This window comes from Kwoniella pini, chromosome 5 (genome assembly GCF_000512605.2).
Source record: "Kwoniella pini CBS 10737 chromosome 5, complete sequence".
NCBI classification, from domain to species: Eukaryota; Fungi; Basidiomycota; class Tremellomycetes; order Tremellales; family Cryptococcaceae; genus Kwoniella; species Kwoniella pini.
In genome coordinates this window covers 1,356,116-1,377,315 of record NC_091720.1, presented here as the reverse complement: position 1 = coordinate 1,377,315, position 21,200 = coordinate 1,356,116, and the positions used below count along the sequence as shown (strand labels likewise).

The 21,200-nt window shown below is 38.4% G+C and overlaps 9 protein-coding genes across 9 annotated transcripts; 3 read left to right on the top strand and 6 right to left on the bottom strand.

Annotated features, from left to right (window-relative positions):
- Positions 1-300: 300 nt before the first annotated feature.
- I206_104291 (uncharacterized protein) lies at positions 301-1,285 on the top strand (the record flags this gene model as incomplete). Its single annotated transcript, XM_019155871.1, has 3 exons — positions 301-426; positions 564-870; positions 936-1,285. The coding sequence occupies 3 exons, from the start codon at positions 301-303 to the stop codon at positions 1,283-1,285; spliced, it is 783 nt and encodes a 260-aa protein (XP_019010829.1).
- A 587-nt stretch (positions 1,286-1,872) lies between these two features.
- I206_104290 (uncharacterized protein) lies at positions 1,873-2,823 on the bottom strand (the record flags this gene model as incomplete). Its single annotated transcript, XM_019155872.1, has 4 exons — positions 1,873-2,252; positions 2,328-2,382; positions 2,459-2,514; positions 2,622-2,823. The coding sequence occupies 4 exons, from the start codon at positions 2,821-2,823 to the stop codon at positions 1,873-1,875; spliced, it is 693 nt and encodes a 230-aa protein (XP_019010830.1).
- A 694-nt stretch (positions 2,824-3,517) lies between these two features.
- I206_104289 (uncharacterized protein) lies at positions 3,518-5,706 on the bottom strand (the record flags this gene model as incomplete). Its single annotated transcript, XM_019155873.1, has 9 exons — positions 3,518-3,640; positions 3,712-4,053; positions 4,128-4,309; positions 4,367-4,426; positions 4,499-4,682; positions 4,742-4,755; positions 4,823-5,012; positions 5,108-5,350; positions 5,503-5,706. The coding sequence occupies 9 exons, from the start codon at positions 5,704-5,706 to the stop codon at positions 3,518-3,520; spliced, it is 1,542 nt and encodes a 513-aa protein (XP_019010831.1).
- Positions 5,707-5,991: 285 nt separating this feature from the next.
- Positions 5,992-7,578, bottom strand: I206_104288 (uncharacterized protein; the record flags this gene model as incomplete). The annotated part of the gene is made up of 4 exons (XM_019155874.1): positions 5,992-6,442; positions 6,524-6,904; positions 7,027-7,327; positions 7,386-7,578. 4 exons carry the CDS (start codon positions 7,576-7,578, stop codon positions 5,992-5,994), a joined length of 1,326 nt encoding a protein of 441 aa, XP_019010832.1.
- A 402-nt stretch (positions 7,579-7,980) lies between these two features.
- I206_104287 (uncharacterized protein) lies at positions 7,981-11,521 on the top strand (the record flags this gene model as incomplete). Its single annotated transcript, XM_019155875.2, has 13 exons — positions 7,981-8,005; positions 8,071-8,099; positions 8,159-8,209; positions 8,380-8,600; positions 8,690-8,831; positions 8,888-9,061; positions 9,122-9,453; positions 9,520-9,829; positions 9,901-10,119; positions 10,192-10,504; positions 10,610-11,172; positions 11,256-11,348; positions 11,414-11,521. 13 exons carry the CDS (start codon positions 7,981-7,983, stop codon positions 11,519-11,521), a joined length of 2,580 nt encoding a protein of 859 aa, XP_019010833.2.
- A 328-nt stretch (positions 11,522-11,849) lies between these two features.
- I206_104286 (uncharacterized protein) lies at positions 11,850-12,788 on the bottom strand (the record flags this gene model as incomplete). The annotated part of the gene is made up of 4 exons (XM_019155876.1): positions 11,850-12,119; positions 12,201-12,417; positions 12,495-12,584; positions 12,712-12,788. 4 exons carry the CDS (start codon positions 12,786-12,788, stop codon positions 11,850-11,852), a joined length of 654 nt encoding a protein of 217 aa, XP_019010834.1.
- A 1,410-nt stretch (positions 12,789-14,198) lies between these two features.
- Positions 14,199-16,565, top strand: I206_104285 (uncharacterized protein; the record flags this gene model as incomplete). The annotated part of the gene is made up of 10 exons (XM_019155877.1): positions 14,199-14,285; positions 14,358-14,499; positions 14,565-14,707; positions 14,775-14,880; positions 14,982-15,301; positions 15,376-15,724; positions 15,796-15,880; positions 15,947-16,206; positions 16,292-16,394; positions 16,460-16,565. The coding sequence occupies 10 exons, from the start codon at positions 14,199-14,201 to the stop codon at positions 16,563-16,565; spliced, it is 1,701 nt and encodes a 566-aa protein (XP_019010835.1).
- A 509-nt stretch (positions 16,566-17,074) lies between these two features.
- Positions 17,075-18,516, bottom strand: I206_104284 (uncharacterized protein; the record flags this gene model as incomplete). Its single annotated transcript, XM_019155878.2, has 2 exons — positions 17,075-17,152; positions 17,230-18,516. The coding sequence occupies 2 exons, from the start codon at positions 18,514-18,516 to the stop codon at positions 17,075-17,077; spliced, it is 1,365 nt and encodes a 454-aa protein (XP_019010836.2).
- Positions 18,517-18,947: 431 nt separating this feature from the next.
- I206_104283 (uncharacterized protein) lies at positions 18,948-21,059 on the bottom strand (the record flags this gene model as incomplete). Its single annotated transcript, XM_019155879.1, has 8 exons — positions 18,948-19,439; positions 19,515-19,591; positions 19,655-19,737; positions 19,825-20,046; positions 20,109-20,161; positions 20,229-20,406; positions 20,478-20,513; positions 20,647-21,059. 8 exons carry the CDS (start codon positions 21,057-21,059, stop codon positions 18,948-18,950), a joined length of 1,554 nt encoding a protein of 517 aa, XP_019010837.1.
- Between the last annotated feature and the right edge of the window lie 141 nt (positions 21,060-21,200).

Here is a 21,200-nt window from a genome sequence, read left to right as displayed (position 1 = left end):
CTTTTTGGGAAAAAACCTGTTGCCGGAATAGGCTTAAATAGCTGAGTCAAGCCACCATCAACTTTTCTACTTACCGGGAAAACCACGTGTTTCACTGTAGTACTATATATAACTGGATGCACAGACCAGATTTTCAACTTATTTTCAAAGTCGCGTCTAATTTCTCTTTACCTTCTTCTTTCTCTTTCCTGAATAAATCATTTATTTGGTCCACTCGTACTACACTACGTACAACCAATTCACAACATTTTTCTAACATCTTCTATTGAACAAATTCATTCATCACTACTTACTACAAATATGACTCACGCACCATTCGCCATGTTCAACCAAACCAACAATAACAATGCTATGCCTTCTAGTTCAAGTTTTAAAGTAAAGCGAAAGAGAATGTCATGGGGTATGGATGATGAAGAAGCTTCAAAGGTGAGTTTGAAATCCTTCCTTCCTTTCTTCTGAAGTCCGCTTTCTACTCCATTCCATATCGCACGGCCCTCAGCCTGAATCCCATTCCTCACATTCAACTTAATGCACAGAGCTGATATTCCCACTTTCGCTCGTAGCACATGAGAGTCCGCTCACCAACTTTTCAAAACTCCTATCAACTTCCGGACCTCATGACTGACCACTCAAACTCTGCTTCGGATGATGATCAAATGATGGACACCGATATGGATATGGATAATGACTGTAATATGGCAATGGGTCATTCAGGTTTAAACGCTCATCAAGAAGATCATAAAAATACTACCGATCACTACGTCTATTCCTCTGGAGGTAGTGGTGGATTCCTTTTCGGACCAGGAGCTGAGGAAGATGAATTTGACGAAATGGAAATGATGGATAATATGGGTTCTAGCCAATTCAAAGGTAAGTTGTAGTTTGCGACATCCTTACTTCCTTCACTTTAAAAGCTAATATCCTTCTTAAAGCAGGATATCCTTCTTTAACACCTCATCCAAATCCACATCACTTTTCTAATGCTTCTCTCTCCTCACACGCTCAATATTCGGCCACTAATGGCAATTTCCGACCAACATCCCCTTTGGCAGCTCAAGCTTTCTCTCAATCCCTTCCTGCACCAGGTAGAGGTTTGATGCAACCTGCATACAATGGTCCTTTACCTACAAACGCCAGTGAAGTTGAAAAAGCACGAAATTCTCATGGACCACATTGTAAATCAATACCTAAATTGATTATGTCTGAATATCCAGACGCCACTACCGGAAGAAGAAGTATGTGGAGTGTATGTGGTGATTGTGGAGCATGCGAAATGACTCAGTAGCTTGCGGAAGACGGATCAGATCAGAAGGGAAGTGATCAAGATGTGAGAACAAAACCCAAAAATCATTCAAATCGAGTCTGAACTTGTCCGAAGTCGAGTCAAGATCCAGTCCACTTATATCTAAAAGATCAAATATATCACATTAAAAACCGATAAAAACGTCGCACTATGCTCCTGGTGAGAACAAGTCGATTCATCGGATGTTGTAGTTTTCATCGTTGTAGTCAGAAGGTTCACTCTATACATGCCTTTTTTTAGTTTTAGTTGAAATGATCAAATGTTCCAGATTTCGCTCAGCTTTCAGTGGTTATCCGGTAAAACGCAAATATGTTGAAATAAAAAGGGAAAGTCATCCCATCCGTCTGTCGTAGGTATCGTCATAGTAGATATACATTCATGCAACATTCATGTGTCTATTATACATCGAGATTGTTAAGGTATATATGTTATACAGGGTATAGTTGGACTATTGATTCTCTTATCCAGCCAGGGTTTCTTCCTGATCTTCCTCAACGCATATCGGATCTGAGCAAAAGTCATCAGCTTGTATGTACGACAGGATTATTTGGTATATTAGAAGAACTTACTTATAATTTCCCTTTCATCTCCTCTTCAACACTTTTCAAGAAATCATCAGCAATTGCCGAACCCTCTTTCTCTTCCTCTTCTTCTTCTTGTTCTGAATCTTCCCCTTCTTGCATGTTTTCATCTTCATCTTCATTATCATCATCATTAACATCATCATTTTGACCAGGAATTAATTTTTCTTTACCTTCATTTTCTATAAATCTAAATCTAGAAGCTTTACCTAATCTATTTAAAGTTTTTTCTTGTTGTTGTTCTGAAATTGCATTTAAAGCTTGTTGTTGAGCTAATTGAGCAGCTGAAGTTAAAGGTAAATGTTGTGATTTTGGTATTGAATTTTTTACAAATCTTTTAGCAGCTTCACTATCTATTTTATTACGTTCTTCAGAAGAAATGAATTAGAAAATTAGTTAATCTTAAAGGATTTTATTAAAAATTAAGAATTTGAGAGACTTACGAATTTCAGGTTGTTCAATTTGATTAATTTTTGTATAATATGTTCGTATTCGATCCTAAATATGAATAATACTCTTCTTTGTTAGTTTTTTTATTCCAGAGAAGATATTTCCTGTCGAAAATTTGACATACAAGTTCAGAGCTGACATCATGTTTATCAGGATCAATACCTTTTAATTTTAAATAAACTAAAAAGTTTGAAAAATTCAGTAAATAATTAATCATTTTCAACCAAAATAGATAGATAATCGTACTGATTTTGATGATGTTTATTTTAAAGAAAAATGAAACTTACTCCATATTAAATCATTTATAGTATAAGAAATTAATATATTCATCTTTGCTCTTTCCATATCACCTAATTTATTTAATTTATCATTCCATATTAATTCTTCATTTTCACCTTCAAATAAAGGATTTAAAGAATTTTCTAATATATTTAAATCTTTTGTTAATAAATTTAATATTTCTTTTAGATCTAATTCTGATTCTGACATTTTTTAAATATTTTTATATAATGTATTTAATTTTCATATATGTATAATTATTTTAAACCTTTTTAACTTTTTTATTACTTATAAGTAAGTTATCTTTAACTTCCTCCACCGTCTATTCAACTTGTGAGTTTGTTTTCATATCACGTGATTTGAGCTTAGACCTTCGAGTTGTTAATATACTTACTGTTCGTAGATTATATGATTTTATCGAGTTACCTTATCTGCTTACTATGTCAATCTCACCCAATGATTTGAGATGAAATGCAGGCGTATATTGTAGGTAAGATTGACTCATTCCCATGTTTGGGGTCCTTCCATGTAGTCAATTGAATCATAAACAGTCTGGCCGCTTTGTAAAAAGCATACGATAGGACACTGAAATCCATTTGTAGAGATCAGACGTCTCCTTGAAAATAGCCTCGTATCGGCTTTGGTACTGAATGTCGAAACAATCATCGGTCGAGATTGATTCAAGCATCGACTAATGGAGTAATGAAATTGACACCGTAATCAGGAAGATTGATCATAGGAACCGCTCGAGATAGAATGATATTCAAACAATTTCAAAGTCAAATATAACCCATACTACACAGACGAAACACAAATACAATGCATTAAGGTGATCCATGTTGTCTGCTTTACTTGCCATATGAATCGCCCCTTGATTTATACTGAAATTTTGATCGCTACCTCCTTACCATTTCAGCGATCTTTCAACGATTCCTGCCAATTGTTCTTTCTCCAATGCCAAATCATCTTTAGCCAATAAAGGAGCTAAATCCAATACTCTTCGTTGAGGTAAACAACCTTCTACCAACTATACGTACGATAAATTAGCTACTCTTCTTCATCACCTCGAAAAATTCGAAGAGCCGTATTATAGCTTACTTTGGCAATGTCCCCAGAAGTATATCCGACCTTCTCCAATCCTCTCGGTACTTCCACCAAATCCAAGAATTTTTTAATCTCTTCACTCAAAGCGGTACCGATATCTGCATCCTTTACATTATTTAATTCATGAGCTCGATCTTTACCCAAGAAAACACCTAAGGCTTCTCGATGTCGAGTAGGCGATGAAGTAGCTGTAAAATTGAAGACTGCTGGAGCTGTAAGTGAAACGGCTACACCGTGAGGAATGAGCGGAATTTTTGGCGAATAAGAGGGATGGTGATATTGTAAATTCTGGGGTCGACCTTTGTTCAGTGAGGAAATTGGATAAGAGAATGCGTGCTGCAATATATACCCTTAATTTAGCCCCATGATGACCGGATGAGCGACTTGGAAAAAGAGAAAAATTGACTCACACACATGTGTACACCAGCATTACCGAATCCTATACCAGCGGTACTGGCAGCCAATAGCATCTGGGCTCTAGCTTCCTCATCACCGAAGGGATCTTTGGCAATTCTGGGAAGGTATTTGATAGTTGTCTCTAGTGCCCATCTGGAGAAGATATCTGAAATGGGGTTTGAGCCTTGATATGCAGCTATACTCAAAAGTATCCGATCAGCTGTATGTCTATGACTGGACCTCTATCACTTACGCCTGTTGATAGGATTAGCTGGTCGAGGAGTCCTTTCATAGTACGGTACCGCTGTCCAACCTGTCGTGAAAGAGGGGTTTAGCATATTTGATTATTGGCGCTTTCAAACAGTCCAGTATACCAGTGACTCACTTTCGAGAGAATGGAAAAGGACGTCTAACCCAGCTGCTATAGCTACTTCTTTGGGACAAGTAGCAGTATTATTGAGGTCAACAATACCTAAAGTAGGTTTCAAAGCTCGAGATGCTATACCTGTCTTGAACTGTCTTGAGGGAATATCAAGAATGGCTGTCCCTGTAGTTTCTGATCCGGTACCCTAGAATCAGATGGTTATTTAGTTTTACATCGCAAAGCGTCGAGTCGTGACAGTCTTACGGCGGTAGTAGGAACTGCAAGATTTAAAGCCTCGTTAGTAGTTGTTTCTCCCATTTCAAGTGGTAGTACGGAGCGACTTACTAGCAATCAAAGGGCTTAACTTCTTTTCGATAGGTTTACCTCTTCCAATAGGAGCATTTATGAATTCGTATAAATCGGCTTCAGGATAATTCACGAATAAGTTTGCTGCTTTAGCTGTATCCATTGATGAACCTCCTCCAACAGCTAAGAAATGAGTTATATTTGAAGATCTAGCAAAATTAATCGCTTCCTATGATCAATTGATATTGTATCAGCTAGAAAATAGGAGATCAAGATGTCACGAAAAAAAGATATGATCTATAACGAAGGGAATTCCAAACTTACTTGCCATGATTTATCGGTAGGTTCAACTGAACAATTATCCCAAACTACCCAATTTAATCCTTCTCTCATTAAACTTTCTTCTACAACTTCCATCACTGGTAGTTTGACTACGTTTGGATCAGTGAAAATACCTATCTTAGCTTGTGATCTATCTGAAGCTGGTAATTGTTTAATCATATTTGATAAATCCATTCCTACTTCCCTTGTTGCGTGTGGTCCGAATCTAAGTGTAGAAGCGGCCATCTATGTCGAGCAAGGGGAATCATCAAGATAGAATGATACAGTTGATAAAGGGACAAAAAGCATACATAAGTTCATCAGCTTTTTTCATTCTGACTCTACATCGATAACACAAGTAACGGGTACTGAGTGAGAGAAGTGAGAGGTCTGCTTACCTCAAAAGCGTAATCTGTATTTCCAGGTGGAGGACCTCCAGTATTTCTTTCAATAGGTGTAGCCATACCTCTTACACCGACATGTCCATGTCCATGTGTATGATGATCTAATGCAGAATGAGTTCGACCGCAACCTCTACAACCTTGATTGGAAGTGAGGTTCAGAAGTCGAATGACTGAAGCTCTTGAAACTGGTGGTGGCATTTTGCTATTCTTATCTCCAAAATATATCGTTTTTCACTCTTTCGGTAGTGATTGAGGATTTTGATAGATGCAGGCAATGGTCTATTTATAAGGATACGATTTGTGACTTAGGCGAGAAAACAATCGACTACTAACTCTGATCAGCAGACATGAAATGCTATTAAACGGCGATCAAACATATCACATATATCGGTTAAACCAGTACCGGGTCACGTGATCCCAGTCTTACTATTATTATGATAGTCTCACTATTATGTTACATGAAAACCTACATACAATATATAATCACGCAGACCATACACCAGACCACCAAACACCCCAAACCATGGAAACGAAAGCAGTTACACCTAATCCCGTCTTCTCATTACCTCCACCAAGCAGGACCAGGAGACACCAAGGCCAGCCAATCAACCTATCTAATGTTGTACCCAACAAAATCCATGCCCATAAGTATTCTTTGGAAATAGGTTGAGGGCGAGGTAAATGAGGCGGTTGTGAAGCAGTTAAGATCGGAGCTAAATGAGGTGCTGATCCGGTTGATAATGCTGAAGGTGAAGGTATTTGAACGATAGCATGAACTGGCTTGTGATCTGATATCGTTAATTCTGGTGTGGATGAGAAATGTATTATTCTCGATGTACCTTCTTGAGCGGTGGGATCGTTAGAAGAGGATAGGGTTGGCGAGTCAGTGTAAGAAGCGAAGAGAATTCGGTCAGTCCAGCCTGGTATTCGCTTCCTATCGCACCGATTAGAAGGTCAAAACGCGTTCACGATCAGACTGGGGTTTCATGTCCGAAGATCTGAGGGTACGACTTACTTGCTGTATCCTCCTATTTGCCCCACGATCCGCTTGTAGGTAGGGGCGAATCTCGTTACATCACCCTCCCTCAATCCTCCAAATGCTCTACCCGCCCTCTTTTCTCGTTGAAGTGTATCCGTCTGAACCATCTCATTTCTTCCCTTTGATATTATGAGATCATCGGCTTTACCATTCTCTACCAATAATTCCGCAGATGGTCTCTTGGATAAACGGTAATTCAGATCCCCCATTATGAATAAGTGAGAAGTATCGAATATCTGATATGGCTGTGTTAAAGGATCGGAAGATTGAAATAATAATGAAGAGAGAATGTTTTGGTATTGTTGGTTTCGTCGAGGAATGTTATGATCATGAGCCTCGAGATGAGCATTAACGAAGCTAAGTTGAAGTGTATGTGTATGTCAGAACTGCTGTTTCGCTTTACGGTCCATTGCGTCTTTTTAGACGGTAGTAATCAAAAGCCGTCACCTCTGGGAGACGATGATAAATGTACAACTCACGTCAAGACCTCCCATCCACCCATATCACCTCTTCTTATAGGTAATCTTACCCCTACAGCACTTTTATTGCCCATTCCACCATACCAAAGTCCTAAGCTAGTTTTAAGTGGTTTACCCAATCTACCTCCTAAAGTCCTTTCTCTAGCGAAAACCCAAAGAGCTACACCTACATGTGATACTCGTGATACGAGTGTATATTGCTCTTGCGATTTCTCCACAGAAAGAGATCTCGCATGGGAAGATAAGAGAGATTGTATTCGATCCGTGAGGATACTTAAGACCGTTGCAGAAAGACCGGCGACTGTGCAATATTCGCAATGAGTTCCTGCAATATCTTAGACAGATTACAGTTGACTTACGAGCAAGATGTACAGGAAGTAATTCTTGTACGCCGATAACGTATAAATCTGGTATTATACCATGAGGTAATTCCGGATCATTTGATGTATTTTGTAAGACAGGTAATAACCAGCTTGTCAAATCTTGAGATTGAGCTTTCGAACCTTGTAAACCCGTATTCCAAGTAGTTAGGAAGATGTTGAGTGGTTCCATGACGAGTAGCGTTTTCAATTCGATCCCTGAACAGACGCAAGTTGTAGATAATCCTATCGATGAAGAAAGGTAAATTGTATTGTTATTATTGATGATTTTGATACTCGTATCAATTTCTGTAACGGTGAATGGCCTATGACGCACTTTGAACCAAGTTATTTACTCGTTATTTATGATTGATAGTGCCACTATTATTGAAATTTGATTCCGTCCGTTATACATCCTAATCCAAGTCGCGTGGATGATGGATTATTGCATTGCATTTAGCTATGAATGAATGTTGGAGATGGATGAACAATGATAACAATCAAACCACCATCCAGATAATAGGATTGATTTTCTAGCTCCAACAACGCGTTAAGACTCGTTTAGGCTGTCTACACTATCAACGTAAAGGGCAAGATGGGCGGACACTATAACCTGAAAGGTGAGCTCACCGACCTCAATTGCTTGCAAATGAACAGATTCACTGATAATGATCCTGAAACGTAGCGCTGATCAAGGCCATCAGGTCGTGCAAGGTGAGTTAGGAGCTCGCAATCTAAGCATGAAAGCGTCAAGCTGATAGACATGTCTGCAGACCTTGGCGGATGAGCGAGCCGTTATACAGAAGGAATCGGCAGCAGTAAGAGTAAGTACTTCTCCTTATGCATTAACCAAGTAGGTAAATAGCTAAACTGCTCCTGCTCTCTCCCTCTCCACCTTCGTATCAACTCTTCATCATCCCATTATTTCGACTTCATGCTATGGCTTGCATATGGTGCCACACTGCTCCGGCACATACATTTCTACTACGTATAGACATCTTTCAAAGAGGAAGACTCCTTTACACGCTACAACAACATAGCAAAACTCCTTTATATCCACATGTTAGGTTATCCAGCGCATTTTGGTCAGATAGAATGTCTCAAATTGGTTGCTTCGCCAAGGTTTGCAGATAAACGACTGGGATATCTGGGAATCATGTTATTATTGGACGAAAATCAAGAGGTTTTAACCCTAGTTACGAATTCACTAAAAAAGTGAGTCTACCCCCATCCCAATTCAGTCTAGTCTATCGGTTGCTCAACCCTCAGCTTGCGTACAAGCTGATGCTGCTGGTCTTTCGCAGTGACATGAATCACTCCAACATGTATGCCGTCGGTTTAGCCCTTTGTACATTCGCCAATATTTCGTCCGAGGAGATGTCAAGGGATTTAGCAAATGAAATTGAGAAATTGCTAGGCAGCAGTAACACTTATATCAGGAAGAAGGTAGGTCTCAGTCCGCAGATTCATCCACGACTGAGCTGAAGGAACATGTAATGTAGGCCGCATTATGTGCCTTGAGGGTTATCAGACGTGTTCCTGACTTGATGGATCATTTCGTATCAAAAGCCAAATCTCTGCTTCAAGATAGAAATCACGGTGTCTTGTTAGCTGGTATCACTTTGATTACTGAGATGTGCGAACTGGATGAGAAAGTTTGCGATGAATTCAGGAAGGTAAATTTATGGTAAAACATCAGAACTGTTTCGCGAAGCTGACTTGGGTAAAACTCACAGGCGACAGGCTTACTGGTGAAACATCTAAAAAATTTGGTGACTACTGGATACTCAGCCGAACATGATGTGTTGGGAATTACAGACCCTTTCCTACAAGTCAAGATCCTCAGGCTGTTACGCTTGCTAGGTAGAGGTGATCCAGCAAGCTCGGAAATTATGAACGATATACTCGCTCAAGTCGCAACTAATACCGATAGTACGAAGAACGTCGGTAATTCCATCCTTTATGAGACTGTTTTAACCGTGTTGGAGATCGAAGCGGACAGTGGACTGAGAGTTATGGCCATCAATATCCTGGGCAAATTCTTGACTAATCGAGATAACAATATTCGGTAAGTATCTCAGCTCTACCAAATGATGGCTTGACAGGAGCTGATCCACATTGTGCCCCACTGCAGATACGTTGCTCTTAATACCCTTAACAAAGTCGTATCGATAGATACCAACGCTGTTCAACGTCACCGGAATACAATATTGGACTGTCTGCGTGATGGGGACATATCAATTCGAAGAAGAGCTCTAGAATTATCTTATGCCTTGGTCAATGAGTCGAATGTCAGAGTTATGATTAGAGAGTTGTTGTCATTCTTGGAAGTTGCGGATAATGAGTTCAAATTAGGTATGACTACTCAGATTTGTCTTGCTGCTGAGCGATTCGCTCCAAACAAGAGGTGGCAAATCGATACCGTTTTAAGAGTATTGAAAGTGGTGAGTCTCCTTAGTTCCAGCTCATAACATCCAGTGGCAGTGGAAGAATAACGTGCTGACAAGCCGGACAGGCTGGAAACTACGTTCGAGAAGAGGTTTTGGCTGCTTTCATCCGATTGACGTGCCATACTCCCGAACTGCAATTCTACACTTCACAGAGATTATACGCGGCATTATCAAATGATCTTTCCCAAGAAAGTCTCACACTTGCTGCGGTTTGGATCATCGGTGAATTCGGTGATGTGTTGCTCCAAGGCGGTACAATCGATGATGGCGAGGAAGTCAAGCAGGTCAGTCCCAATGACCAATATATCAAACGTCGAAATATCATGCGTTTAAGCTAATTCATGCACGTGCGATAGGTTACGGATACAGATATAATAAACTTGCTAGAATTAGTGCTGTCTTCGCCCTATGCCAAAACCCTTATACGTCAATTCGTATTGACTGCTCTATCTAAATTATCGGTTCGATTCAGCGAATTGTCAACACCTCAGCAATCACATAATCAAGATCGTATATCGGAAATACTCCATCGCTTCTCAAGTAATCTTGAACTGGAGATACAACAGCGATCGGTAGAATTCAGTCATCTGTTTGAATTGGCGAATGTCAAAGGTGGAGTTTTGGAGAGGATGCCTCCACCCGAGATTAGGGCTACGATGATGGGTACCGGTAAGTCCGAATTACGAAAACATCCATTTTGTGACAATGCACCTCATCATACGCTTTCTCCCGATCATTCTACAACGAAGCTTACGTCACACTGTCCACTCGCAGTGAGCGAACGAAGGACCGTTGGATCAACTCGAACAGATAAGGATACTGTCGTCGATCTTATAGGGGACGATCTGACTTCACCTACGAATGGCTCATCGTCAGCAACATCCGGACCATCAACTCAAGACTTATTGGCAGATATATTCGGTACTGGTGGAGGTTCTGATTTAGGAGGATTAGGTTCACCTACTTCTCATGCCAACGGTGGAGGACAACAGAAATCAGCTGCAGCAGATATAATGTCTTTGTTTGATTCAACGCCATCAGCTCCGACAAACGTTTCTTCTCCAGTGACTTCACCTATACAATCCTCCTCGGCCAGTGGTTCTGGCTCTTTATTCGATTTGGTTACTCCTTCCTCTCAACAACCTGCTGCTCCTCCATCACAACAACCTAAATCTCAATTACAAAGTTATTCAGCATATGAAAAGAACGGGCTGAAAATCACTCTTACGCCGAAAGTGTCACCTACTCAACCTGGTGTAATACAAATACTTGCCAGATTTCAGAATTCGAATGGTGAGAATGTGAGCGGGGTAAACTTCCAAGTCGCTGTTCCAAAAGTGAGTTTGACTTTGATCAGACTAGTCTCGTGAATTCGGTGAATGAGATTATTATGTGTACTGACTTATCTCTGTTTCTCTAGACACAACAACTACAGATGCAAGCAATGTCTTCTTCTGACATATCGGCAGGCTCCACTGAGACTCAACAAATGAGAATAAATGTTCCAGCAGGAGTGAGTTATACATTTCACATGAGCAATAATCGTCGTAGCCTAAATTCTCATCTGCTCTCTCGTAGGCTGCTATACGATTAAGGATGAGAATTTCGTATACGAAATCAGGTCAAAATATAACGGATCAACAAGATTTTGCTGGTTTCCCAGCTGATTTGACCGGATCAAAGTGAAAACGATTGAAGTGATGACTACAATGTCTGTTTGCTTAGTAGTAAAGAAATCAAGAATAAATGATAAGGTCGCGAAGCTCTGTGTATAGTACATATATGCCTGGTGTAATGGTAAAACCGAACAGCGATGATCATCTGTGGTGTCTTTTGACGATCGAAACCACTAAAATAGAATTTATACCACAAAGACAATATATTTAATTAACCTTGTTCATGCATGATACGTTATACGTGATTTATATGAAAGTCTGTTTCTCATGAAATTTTCATTTGATATTTATTCTTTACTATCTCTTCCCTTTCCAGTTGATCCTTGAATGGAAACGATTTAATCTAATAAAGCTTCACCAAGTATACCCATTAAACCACCTTCAGCTTGTGTAGCTTCAGCTTTGTGTTCAGCAGCTTTAGCTTCTACTTGAGCTCTAAGTAATTCAGCTTCTTGTTGAGCTTTAGCAGCTGGATCAGGAACAGAAGGATCAACTAAAGGTCTGATAGCAGCTGAAAGTTCGGCAGGTTTAATTCCTAATGAATTAGCTAAATGATAAATTTGAGATTGAATATCATCTTCTGGTTGACCAGCTTGAGTTGGTTTAGGCTATTTGTTATATGTCAATTATCAGATATTATACCATTAGGAAAAGTATATATATATATATATGTAGATTAATAAACTTACAACAATCGATTTAGGATTAACAGAAGTTGTTGAACTTTTTTGATATTTTGAAATACTACTTGCTGCGCTTGCTGCACTTGAAGCTGCATCTGAAATTGGTGATTTATGATTACCTGATATAACTGCCCAATAACCTCCAGCTTGATGTGCCCAAGAAACGAATCTCCAAATGTAAAAAGCTAATACTAGAGCAAGCGAGAGGACGAGATAAGTTAAACTATATTGAATTTGAATTTTGTCAACTTTTGTCAAAATAGGTATAAAAGCCACTATTATGTGTTCAATTTGACTTACAATTTGTTCATGGACGTATTGATAAAAGGAGGATTCACATTTGGTTTATTACGAGGAACTTTCTTGTTTGGATTGGATGAGAGAGAAGCGCTATTCAAGAAGAAATTCAATCTGTTAACTAAGTCTATCAATTGGAAACTGTTTGATGCTGCGAGATAAGGTGGAATTGTTCTCTACAATTATAAGATGGAATTAACATGAAAGTCGAAATACTTACGGGTTCTCAGTCTCTTCTTCCTTTACTTTATTGGCTCGTTGCCTTACGCCTGAAGCTTCTGGTGTTGGAGTGGACATGATTGATGAAGATATGTTATGGTAATCTTTTGGTTTGATTGCAGTAGAGGGCTACTATAATTCTGTTTCTTAGAATAATAATGCTAAGAGTAAAAAATAGAAGTCTTTGGAATGAGAAACTCCTACTCGAAGAATGAGCTTGCATGACGAGTTGATCATCAAACTTGACAGTCAGAAATGCGTCATACGTCATAGTAACCAGTCACGTCTGCTACCCCTTTTTCTATACGCGTTACCCATTTAGTATAACCACTGTAATACAAAATCTGAGAACAGCATAGTCTTGTTTAAGGCTCCCGTTTATACGCTGTTTATACAATGCCTATGGGTTTCTCAATATACCATGACCTTTAGAAAGGAATACATAGGTGAACCGATTCAAGCTTGCTCACACATCATCCTATCTATTTCTTTGCACGCGGGCGCAGTAATTTTCCACATGAATCTCCTGCTTCCGTTCATGCTTGGAATATCTGAGCTCTGATCGCAATTGACATATACACTCTCAGAACAATCAGTGGTATTGTCAATGAACATAATGGTCTGGACAAGCTGTGCTGCTCGATTCTTTTGAAGCTGACAAACACAAATACGGCAGACCAAGGACACTGATTGCCGTTCAATAGTGTCTGCCTACAATAGTTTGCGCGTCTTGTTCTAGACCTGCACTCTTCACAACCTAGATTGGGAGATAAGGCTCAGAGCGCCAAGTGATGAGCTGAATATAGGTTTTGTCATACGTATGAATCCTTATCTTTCGGGCTAGAACCAAAATCTCGACAATGCCACTAACTCAGACATGAGGGGCCAAAGATCTCGTAAAAACGGTTGACGAAGATACCGAGATCTCAATAGCGCACTAAAATTATATAAGGCGGCTTTTCAGAAGGTCAAAAGTAAAAAGCTTATCAAATGATTTTCTATACACGATCTATCCAATCATATTGATTACGTTGACGATTAGTAGTATGCCCCACTTTGGATCCCATTAACAGTAAACTCTTTTGGCAATCAAGAGGATCAAATTCCGTTAGTCAGACGGAAATTTAAGATACCTAAATTAGACCGTATCTCGTTATCTTCGTCAATTATCCGCCCGTACCTTTTCGACCCCACATAATTGGCTTCAAGCTTCTATCTGTTTCGTAGGCGCTTATCATTTTGGCGCTCGAACATCCGTCAGCTTCATTCAGTCATAAGCGTTGTGACTTCCTCCAAGGAGATAAGTTTGTAGGTAGACTATTATCGATATAAATCAGATCGGGACAGCTAATTTCGATAGGACTTTCTTCCCATACTGACCTCTTCAAGATTGACGAGTAGTCTTCTATATTTCAAAGTCGAATTATCGATTCGACTTTCAAGCGATACATACCGATAACTCGAATTAATCGATTGACTCCCTGCACGATGGTTTGGGATAAACAAACAATCTTACTTAAACTTCAAGTTCCTCAATCAGAGGAAGAAGCTGAAGTATGGCAAAATTCAAAATGGGTAAGATTTCTTAAGGTTTTCAATTTTCCACCTTGAATAATTGTCATTGATATAAGGAATTATCTGGTATAGTTAAATCGAGATAATGTACCTTTACCTCCTTCAAGACGAAATTGGGGTATGTGGTCATATGCTGGATTTTGGATTACTTCCGGAGTCAATGTCTCTGGTTGGGCAAGCGGTGCAAGTTTGATGTCCCTTGGTCTCACCGTCAGTAAGTTCAGTCCTACTTAATTTTGAGAAACCCGGAAGAATACTCATTTATAATCTATATTATAGGTCAAGCTATGATCGTTAACGTTCTAGGAGGATTTCTCGTAGCTGCCGTAATTGTGTGTACCGGTCAAATGGGTGCAAGATGGCATGTGGGTTTCCCAATGTGGAATCGAATGGTATGGGGCTTAAGAGCTTCTTATTTCCCTGTAAGCTCAAGCAAGCAAGCATATGGAATCTACATGATGAATACTCATTCCACTGATAATCTGACAGCTTATCAATCGAATTATCTTATCTTTCACATGGTGCGCAACTCAAGGATGGTTAGGTGCTCAATGCCTTAAAACCTTGATTGGATCTATCATTCCTGGTATATACAGTAAGTCAATTGTGACCAATGCAGCTTTTTAGCTTTCGGAAAGTTGTACATTATTAATTTTTTTCTTAATTTATTTATTTTTTTTTTCTTTTGGGTTTTAGCCATGAAAAACACTATGCCAGTTTCAACGGGAATGACATCAGCCGATTTCCTTTGTTTCGTACTTTTTACATTAATAACTATTCCTTGTTTATTGATTCCACCTGAAAAACTTCGAATTCCAATGATAACTATTGCTTCATGTTCAAGTATAACAGCCATTATTATGTTTATTTGGTCTCTTGCAAGAGCAGGAGGTGGTGGACCATTACTTCGATCAGAAGGTTTAGAATTAGTTGGTGTTGAAGCTGCTAAGGGAGCTAATTTAGTTTGGGCAATTTTTCATGGTCTCTCAGCTTCTTTAGGAGCAATTTGTGCTGGTGTAAGTAATTGATGAAGATATGAGGTAGGATTAGGAAACAAAGCTGATTCTTTTGATGATGAATTTTTGATTAGATATTGAGTCAGTCAGATTATACTAGATTCGCAAGAAGACCAATCGATCCACTAGTCTCTCAAGTTATAATCGCTCCTATTTCAGGTACAATCGTATGTGTTATTGGTCTAATTTGTGCATCATCAGCAGCAAAAATATATCCTGAAGAACCATTACTTTGGACACCATATGGATTACTCACTGCTATTCAATTGCATGAAAATACAAAAGGTGCTAGAGCTGCTGTATTTTTCGCTTCTCTGGTATTTACTTTGGCACAATTAGGTATTAATATTCCAGGTAATTGTTTATCTGGCGGTATTGATTTGACCTCTTTGTTACCTAAATACATTAACATTAGACGAGGAGGTGAGTCTCCTTCAGTATCATTGAATTTTTAAATGGGATTGTTTTAATTGACGAAATTTTTATTACTGTAGCTTATATCACTCTTGTTATGTCAATTGCAATGTGTCCCTGGGCTTTGTCGTCAGGAGCAACAGCTTTCATTTCAGTGATGTCAGGGTATGTCTTTCTATCATTGTTCATACTTCCCAATTATATTGATTTTTCCCCCCTTATAAATTTTAGTTACGCTGTTTTCCTTGCACCAATGACAGGTTTAATGGTATTCGATTACTTTTTCGTACATAAACGTCAAGTAAAACTTAGTGCATTATATGATGCGACTCCAAATTCTGTTTATTGGTATTGGAAAGGATGTAATTGGAGAACAATTGTAGCTTGGATTATGGGAGTTTGGCCTACTTTCCCTGGATTTTTACATTCTGTTGGAGCAAAAGTTACAATTTCTTTACCTTGGTCAAGAATTTATTATCTTTGTTGGCCTCGTAAGTTTTTCCTCTACTGTACTATAGTCACATCCATTCGAAAATGAAAGATGAAGTATGCTAATATTGGTCTCTCAACGTATAGTCGGATTCTTTGTTTCCGGAATTGTTTATCTAATCTTATGTAAAATCTCACCTTTATCTGGTATTGGAGAAGTGGATGATGAAGATATCTTTGGTACTCATGGGTAAGTTTTTATTCAGCTATTTTATAATCCTGAAAGAAAGAGCTAACCATAAAGTAATCTTTTAGTCCGCCAAATGTTCCTCAAGTTGAAGGTGATGAGGAGAAAGAACAAATTAACGAAGACAGCAAAGATCTCGTACATGAGGTCGCCATCGTACAAGTCCGGGAATAAGCAAATTGTTGTAGATCTCATGTTGCTTTGAGCAGATGAAGCAAGTTTTCTACAGTATAGTACGGTGAAAAGTGAAGGACCAATTTTAGCTGTTAATTTAGATCACAAAAGTCTAAGTTTGGGATTGTAGCTAGGAGGAAAACGTTTGTAGATGGTCAATTTGGTGGATTAATATAGATTCGTTGGAGATTTCGACGTTGTAATAGCGATGCAGAGTTTGACGATATGATAAATCAAGTGAGCAATGACTACGCTGCATTTCAGCTCCATTGCATCATTCGGAATTGACCATTCCAGCAAATAATCGGGAATATTATCAGATCTAACCTTGTACTAGAAGAGCTAACACTTGTCACTCAATACATGTACATATCAACCATGATACCAATTGCGTTCGAAACAGTCATATCTCAATTCGACTTATTGAATCCTCCTTATGCTCTTAATTAATTTCTGCTTATCGATTCAAGCACTGTGGCTAAATCTAGCGGTCCCATCTAATTGCAATGTCAGCTCTGGACAATACCTGAAGATGATGACACGATCATGACATACTCTTCACCCCTGTTCAAGGGTACCCTTCTTTGCTGTCACAGCAATCACAATTCTCCGAATCTTCCCACCTTTCAAAGTGTACCGCTTTTTGGATGTCATTCACGCTCACATCAGGCTTGAAGTATAATTCTTTTTTGGCAGTGTGGAGAATCTTGTTCCATTGAGCTGGCGTAGGAGGCTCCGAAGGGCAAATGATGACGAGCGTATATGAAGTGTCGTACGCCCACAGAATCTCGTCTGCTAAACGTTGCAATTGTTTTGTACAAGTCTCCTTGTCGATATCTCCCGCATGGTTCAGAGCTCTAACATTTGAATGTCGGGCCGATCGTGAGATGAATACGCGTAATTCGCGAACTCGTATCTCACAGGGGAGTCTAATGCGTGTGTGATTGTGCAACGTGATTTTGCAACTTTTTCGAAGTGTAGGGATGAACAGATCGACGACGAAATTTTGGGCGAATTTGGCCATTTTATCGTAGCTACTGGTCAAGCCAGTCTCTGCGCCCAGTGTCGTTCCTCTACCTAGTGCTTTCTGCACGCTCCGAGAGCGACTATTCATATAACGTCGGAAATCTTTTTCTTCATATTTGGGAAACGAAATGCAGATGGAATCGGGGAAGGCTATAATTTTTAACAAGTTCAGGAAAAGAACATCGGGTTCTATGCTGGTTGGACACCTATTTCGACAGAACGGGTGAGACCTGTCGCGTTTATCAGCCCATTGTTTGATTGCTTCACCAGTAATGATAAGCTTTTTAGCATTTGGAAAGATGGTCCGATGTCCGCTTGGTTGTTGCCCTATCCACCCAAATAAATCCTGCATTAGTCTCGTTGGTAGTCGACAATCGATCTTTAGGGTTGTTACAAATCGGAAGAGATTGATTTTCCGTCTAACCGAGTCTTTCGAAGCGAGATAAACCGAAGGTTGATCTTGATGATCCTTTCTTGATGCATCTACATAGTCAACGTCGTCGCCGCATTCTTCGTCATTTTCGGAATCAAGCGGAACATCTGGCCAGTAAAGTTGGAGAGCAGCAGTTGATTTACTGGTAGACCTTGACTGAGTGTTAGAAGAGCGATGGGGACTGTGATAAGCTGATCGAGGAAGACCTAGGAAAATACCTTCAGCATTCTTCTTGGTGATGGTGAGATGTTGATAAAGTCGTTTCGAAGCTATGTCGTATATAGATTTGGAAACTCTCATCAAAGTGGAAAGAGTAGCATTATTGGAGAATGATGCGATGATGTCAATGATCTCGTTTGGAAGGTTAAAATCATGCTTGATCTTGAAAACGTATGCCCATTTGGGTCGACCTTGGGGAATACCGGAAGAGAGATTGTGAAAAGGGTTGTTGATATTCATCCTGTCCTCCATTTTATTTCCATTGTGTTCCATGACTCTTCTTCCGGAATCGGTTGACCAGAAGAGCTGGGAGAGAAGGAGAAGTTTGAAGTGTAGACAGAAATATGAGTATTGGGTGTTGAAGGATTTCGAAGGTGAAGAAAGAAGGAAAGAATGACTAAAAGAGAAAGTGAAGTCTGAGGTGCTCACAGAAATATGAATATTGGGTGTTGAAGGATATGTTGAGAGAGGAAAGAAAAAAAGAAAAAATGGAAGACAGAAAGAAAGAAGGAAAGAATGAATGAATGAAAAGACGAAAGGAGATGATCCTGGGATAGGTTTTATACTATTCATCAATGCCCTAGCTCAATCGTATTACGCACAGACTATTCTTTCAAAACCATTATATAACTTGCATGATAAAATATCCAATTTGAATACCTAAAGCAAAAATCCATCAAAATACAAAGCTATCTGATTATCTTTTATTGTAATCGTTTTCCTTTTCTCTCATTCAATTCATTAAGTTGTTGTACTCCATTAAATCCTAATCCAGTTTGATATTGAGTGCCATAATTACTTCCAACATTATTATTCGCATTATTTCCATTTCCAATTCCATAATTATTGTAATTCTGATTATTACTAATACTATTCGAAAATTGATCATTTACTATACTTCCTCTTCTATCTCTTCCAGCTGCATCTTCAAACCATTTCAATCCTTGTATAGCATATTTAGCTATCCAAAAAATTGGTAATTTCAATTCAAATCCTTTATTTCCACCTCTTATTTTTGATTGTTTTGATTTATTTGTATTTATATTTGAGAAAAATGAATCATTCAATGATATATCTCCACCAATTGGTGAAGAAGGTAAAGAAGCTTGAGGTGAAGGTGTTGAAGGTAAAAGAATTGAAGATGATGAAATTGTATTTGGTGTAGGTGGTTTAGCTTGAATTGCTTGTAATACGAACTACAATGAGTAGTATATTTAGCTATTTTTCCAAAGCAGGCAGATATTATTGTATTTGGTGAGATGGAAACTTACGAAAGGGTATATCAAAGCGAAAATTGCCATGCTGACTAAAGGTGGTCCAAAAGAAGTTAAGAATGTAGCTGGGAAACCTATATCGATAATGGTATTAACAGGCAGTTTGCTGAGTTTGAAAACGAGCGGTTAATACGTACCAAATCCAATCATATAAGCAGTTCTATCTTGCATGTAAGAAACTCTGTGATCCAGTGGCCAGCGCTTCGAGGTAAGATTCCATCTGATCGGGACTCATACATTAGCCCTTGATGCAAATATGGTAAGAACCAGTCATCGACTAAAAGGCATTCGGTTGCTTGTCACTCACTCAAAGCAATAATACGCATCAATCACACACATATATGCGAAGCTTCCCCATTTTCCGATAAAAGGAATCAAGCCTATTAATCTTGATATCAAAGTGAAATCGCTAATTAAGATGATTCTCGTTATTGATTGAAAGACTTTAACAAAAGGTGCTTGTTTTGGGAAAGATGATAAAGGTGTTGAAGTGGTAGGAGTGGAAATTGGAGAAGGCTGGAATCGATGTCTATATTAAAGGTAAGAAGTTAATAACAATACCTTTTTAATAAGGTCAAAAAAGAGATTTACGAAGGATGTAAAATAGCTTGAGCTCTTTTAGAAATTAATGGTCCCCAAGAAGCCTATACCAGATTATATATTTAACTGATTTCTTTCGCTCAATTAAATAATTAAAAAAGTAGGACTTACATTTACTAAGAAACAAATTACAAAGACAGGCCAACTAAGTAAAAGATTATACCACATTCCCATTCTTTTAGTTTTATTTTCAATTATTTCATTTTGAGTTGCATTAACATGTAAGAAAATAGGAGAAAATATTAAAGATCCAAGTGAAAGTGATAAAAGCGATAAAATATTAATCATTCTACAAAATCAGAATATATCAATTTTTTAATCATATTAATCTGTAATTTTGATATAATAGATAGAACATACGTTGATTTAAGTACTAATGTTCTTAATTCTCTATCACTAATATATTGTTCAAAAAATCAAAAAGATAAAATAACAATTAGCAATTATTAAGCCTCTCTCTTTATTGGAAAATCTTTTCGTGATTATGATATAACTGTTTCATCTTCCTCCCCAAAACCAAAAAACTCACCTCCAAACTAATTCCCAACTTCTTTGTAATTTACAAGCATCTTTTAAACCCATAATTAAATGTTCTATAATTTCTCTTATTTTCTTAATCCAATATTCACCATTTCCAATCTCAATTTCTGAAATTGAATTTGAAGATAAATCATATATACCAGTTGAATTTAAACCATTTCTTAAATTATTCATACCTCCTAAATTTAAAGGTGACGATTGTGGTATACTATATCTAGGTACATTTCTTCCTCCTCCTACTCCATTATCAGGATATAAATTTGATGATTGTCTTCGTAGTGGAGTATAAGCTTTATTTACATTTGTTGTTCTTGTTGATGAAGATGAAGATGGTGGTCCTACATTTCCAGATGAGGAAGAAGGGGAAGAATTAGAAATTGATCCTGGACGACGATGTAGCATCCTATTCTACTTAAAGAGTATTCAGTGCAATTCTTGATGTAGCCAAATAAATTGGCAATTTTTAAAGATGTTATATGTTATTGACAAGTGATACGCGTATAAATCACTGCGTAATCTAATCTCTTCCCTTTTCTGTTCGAT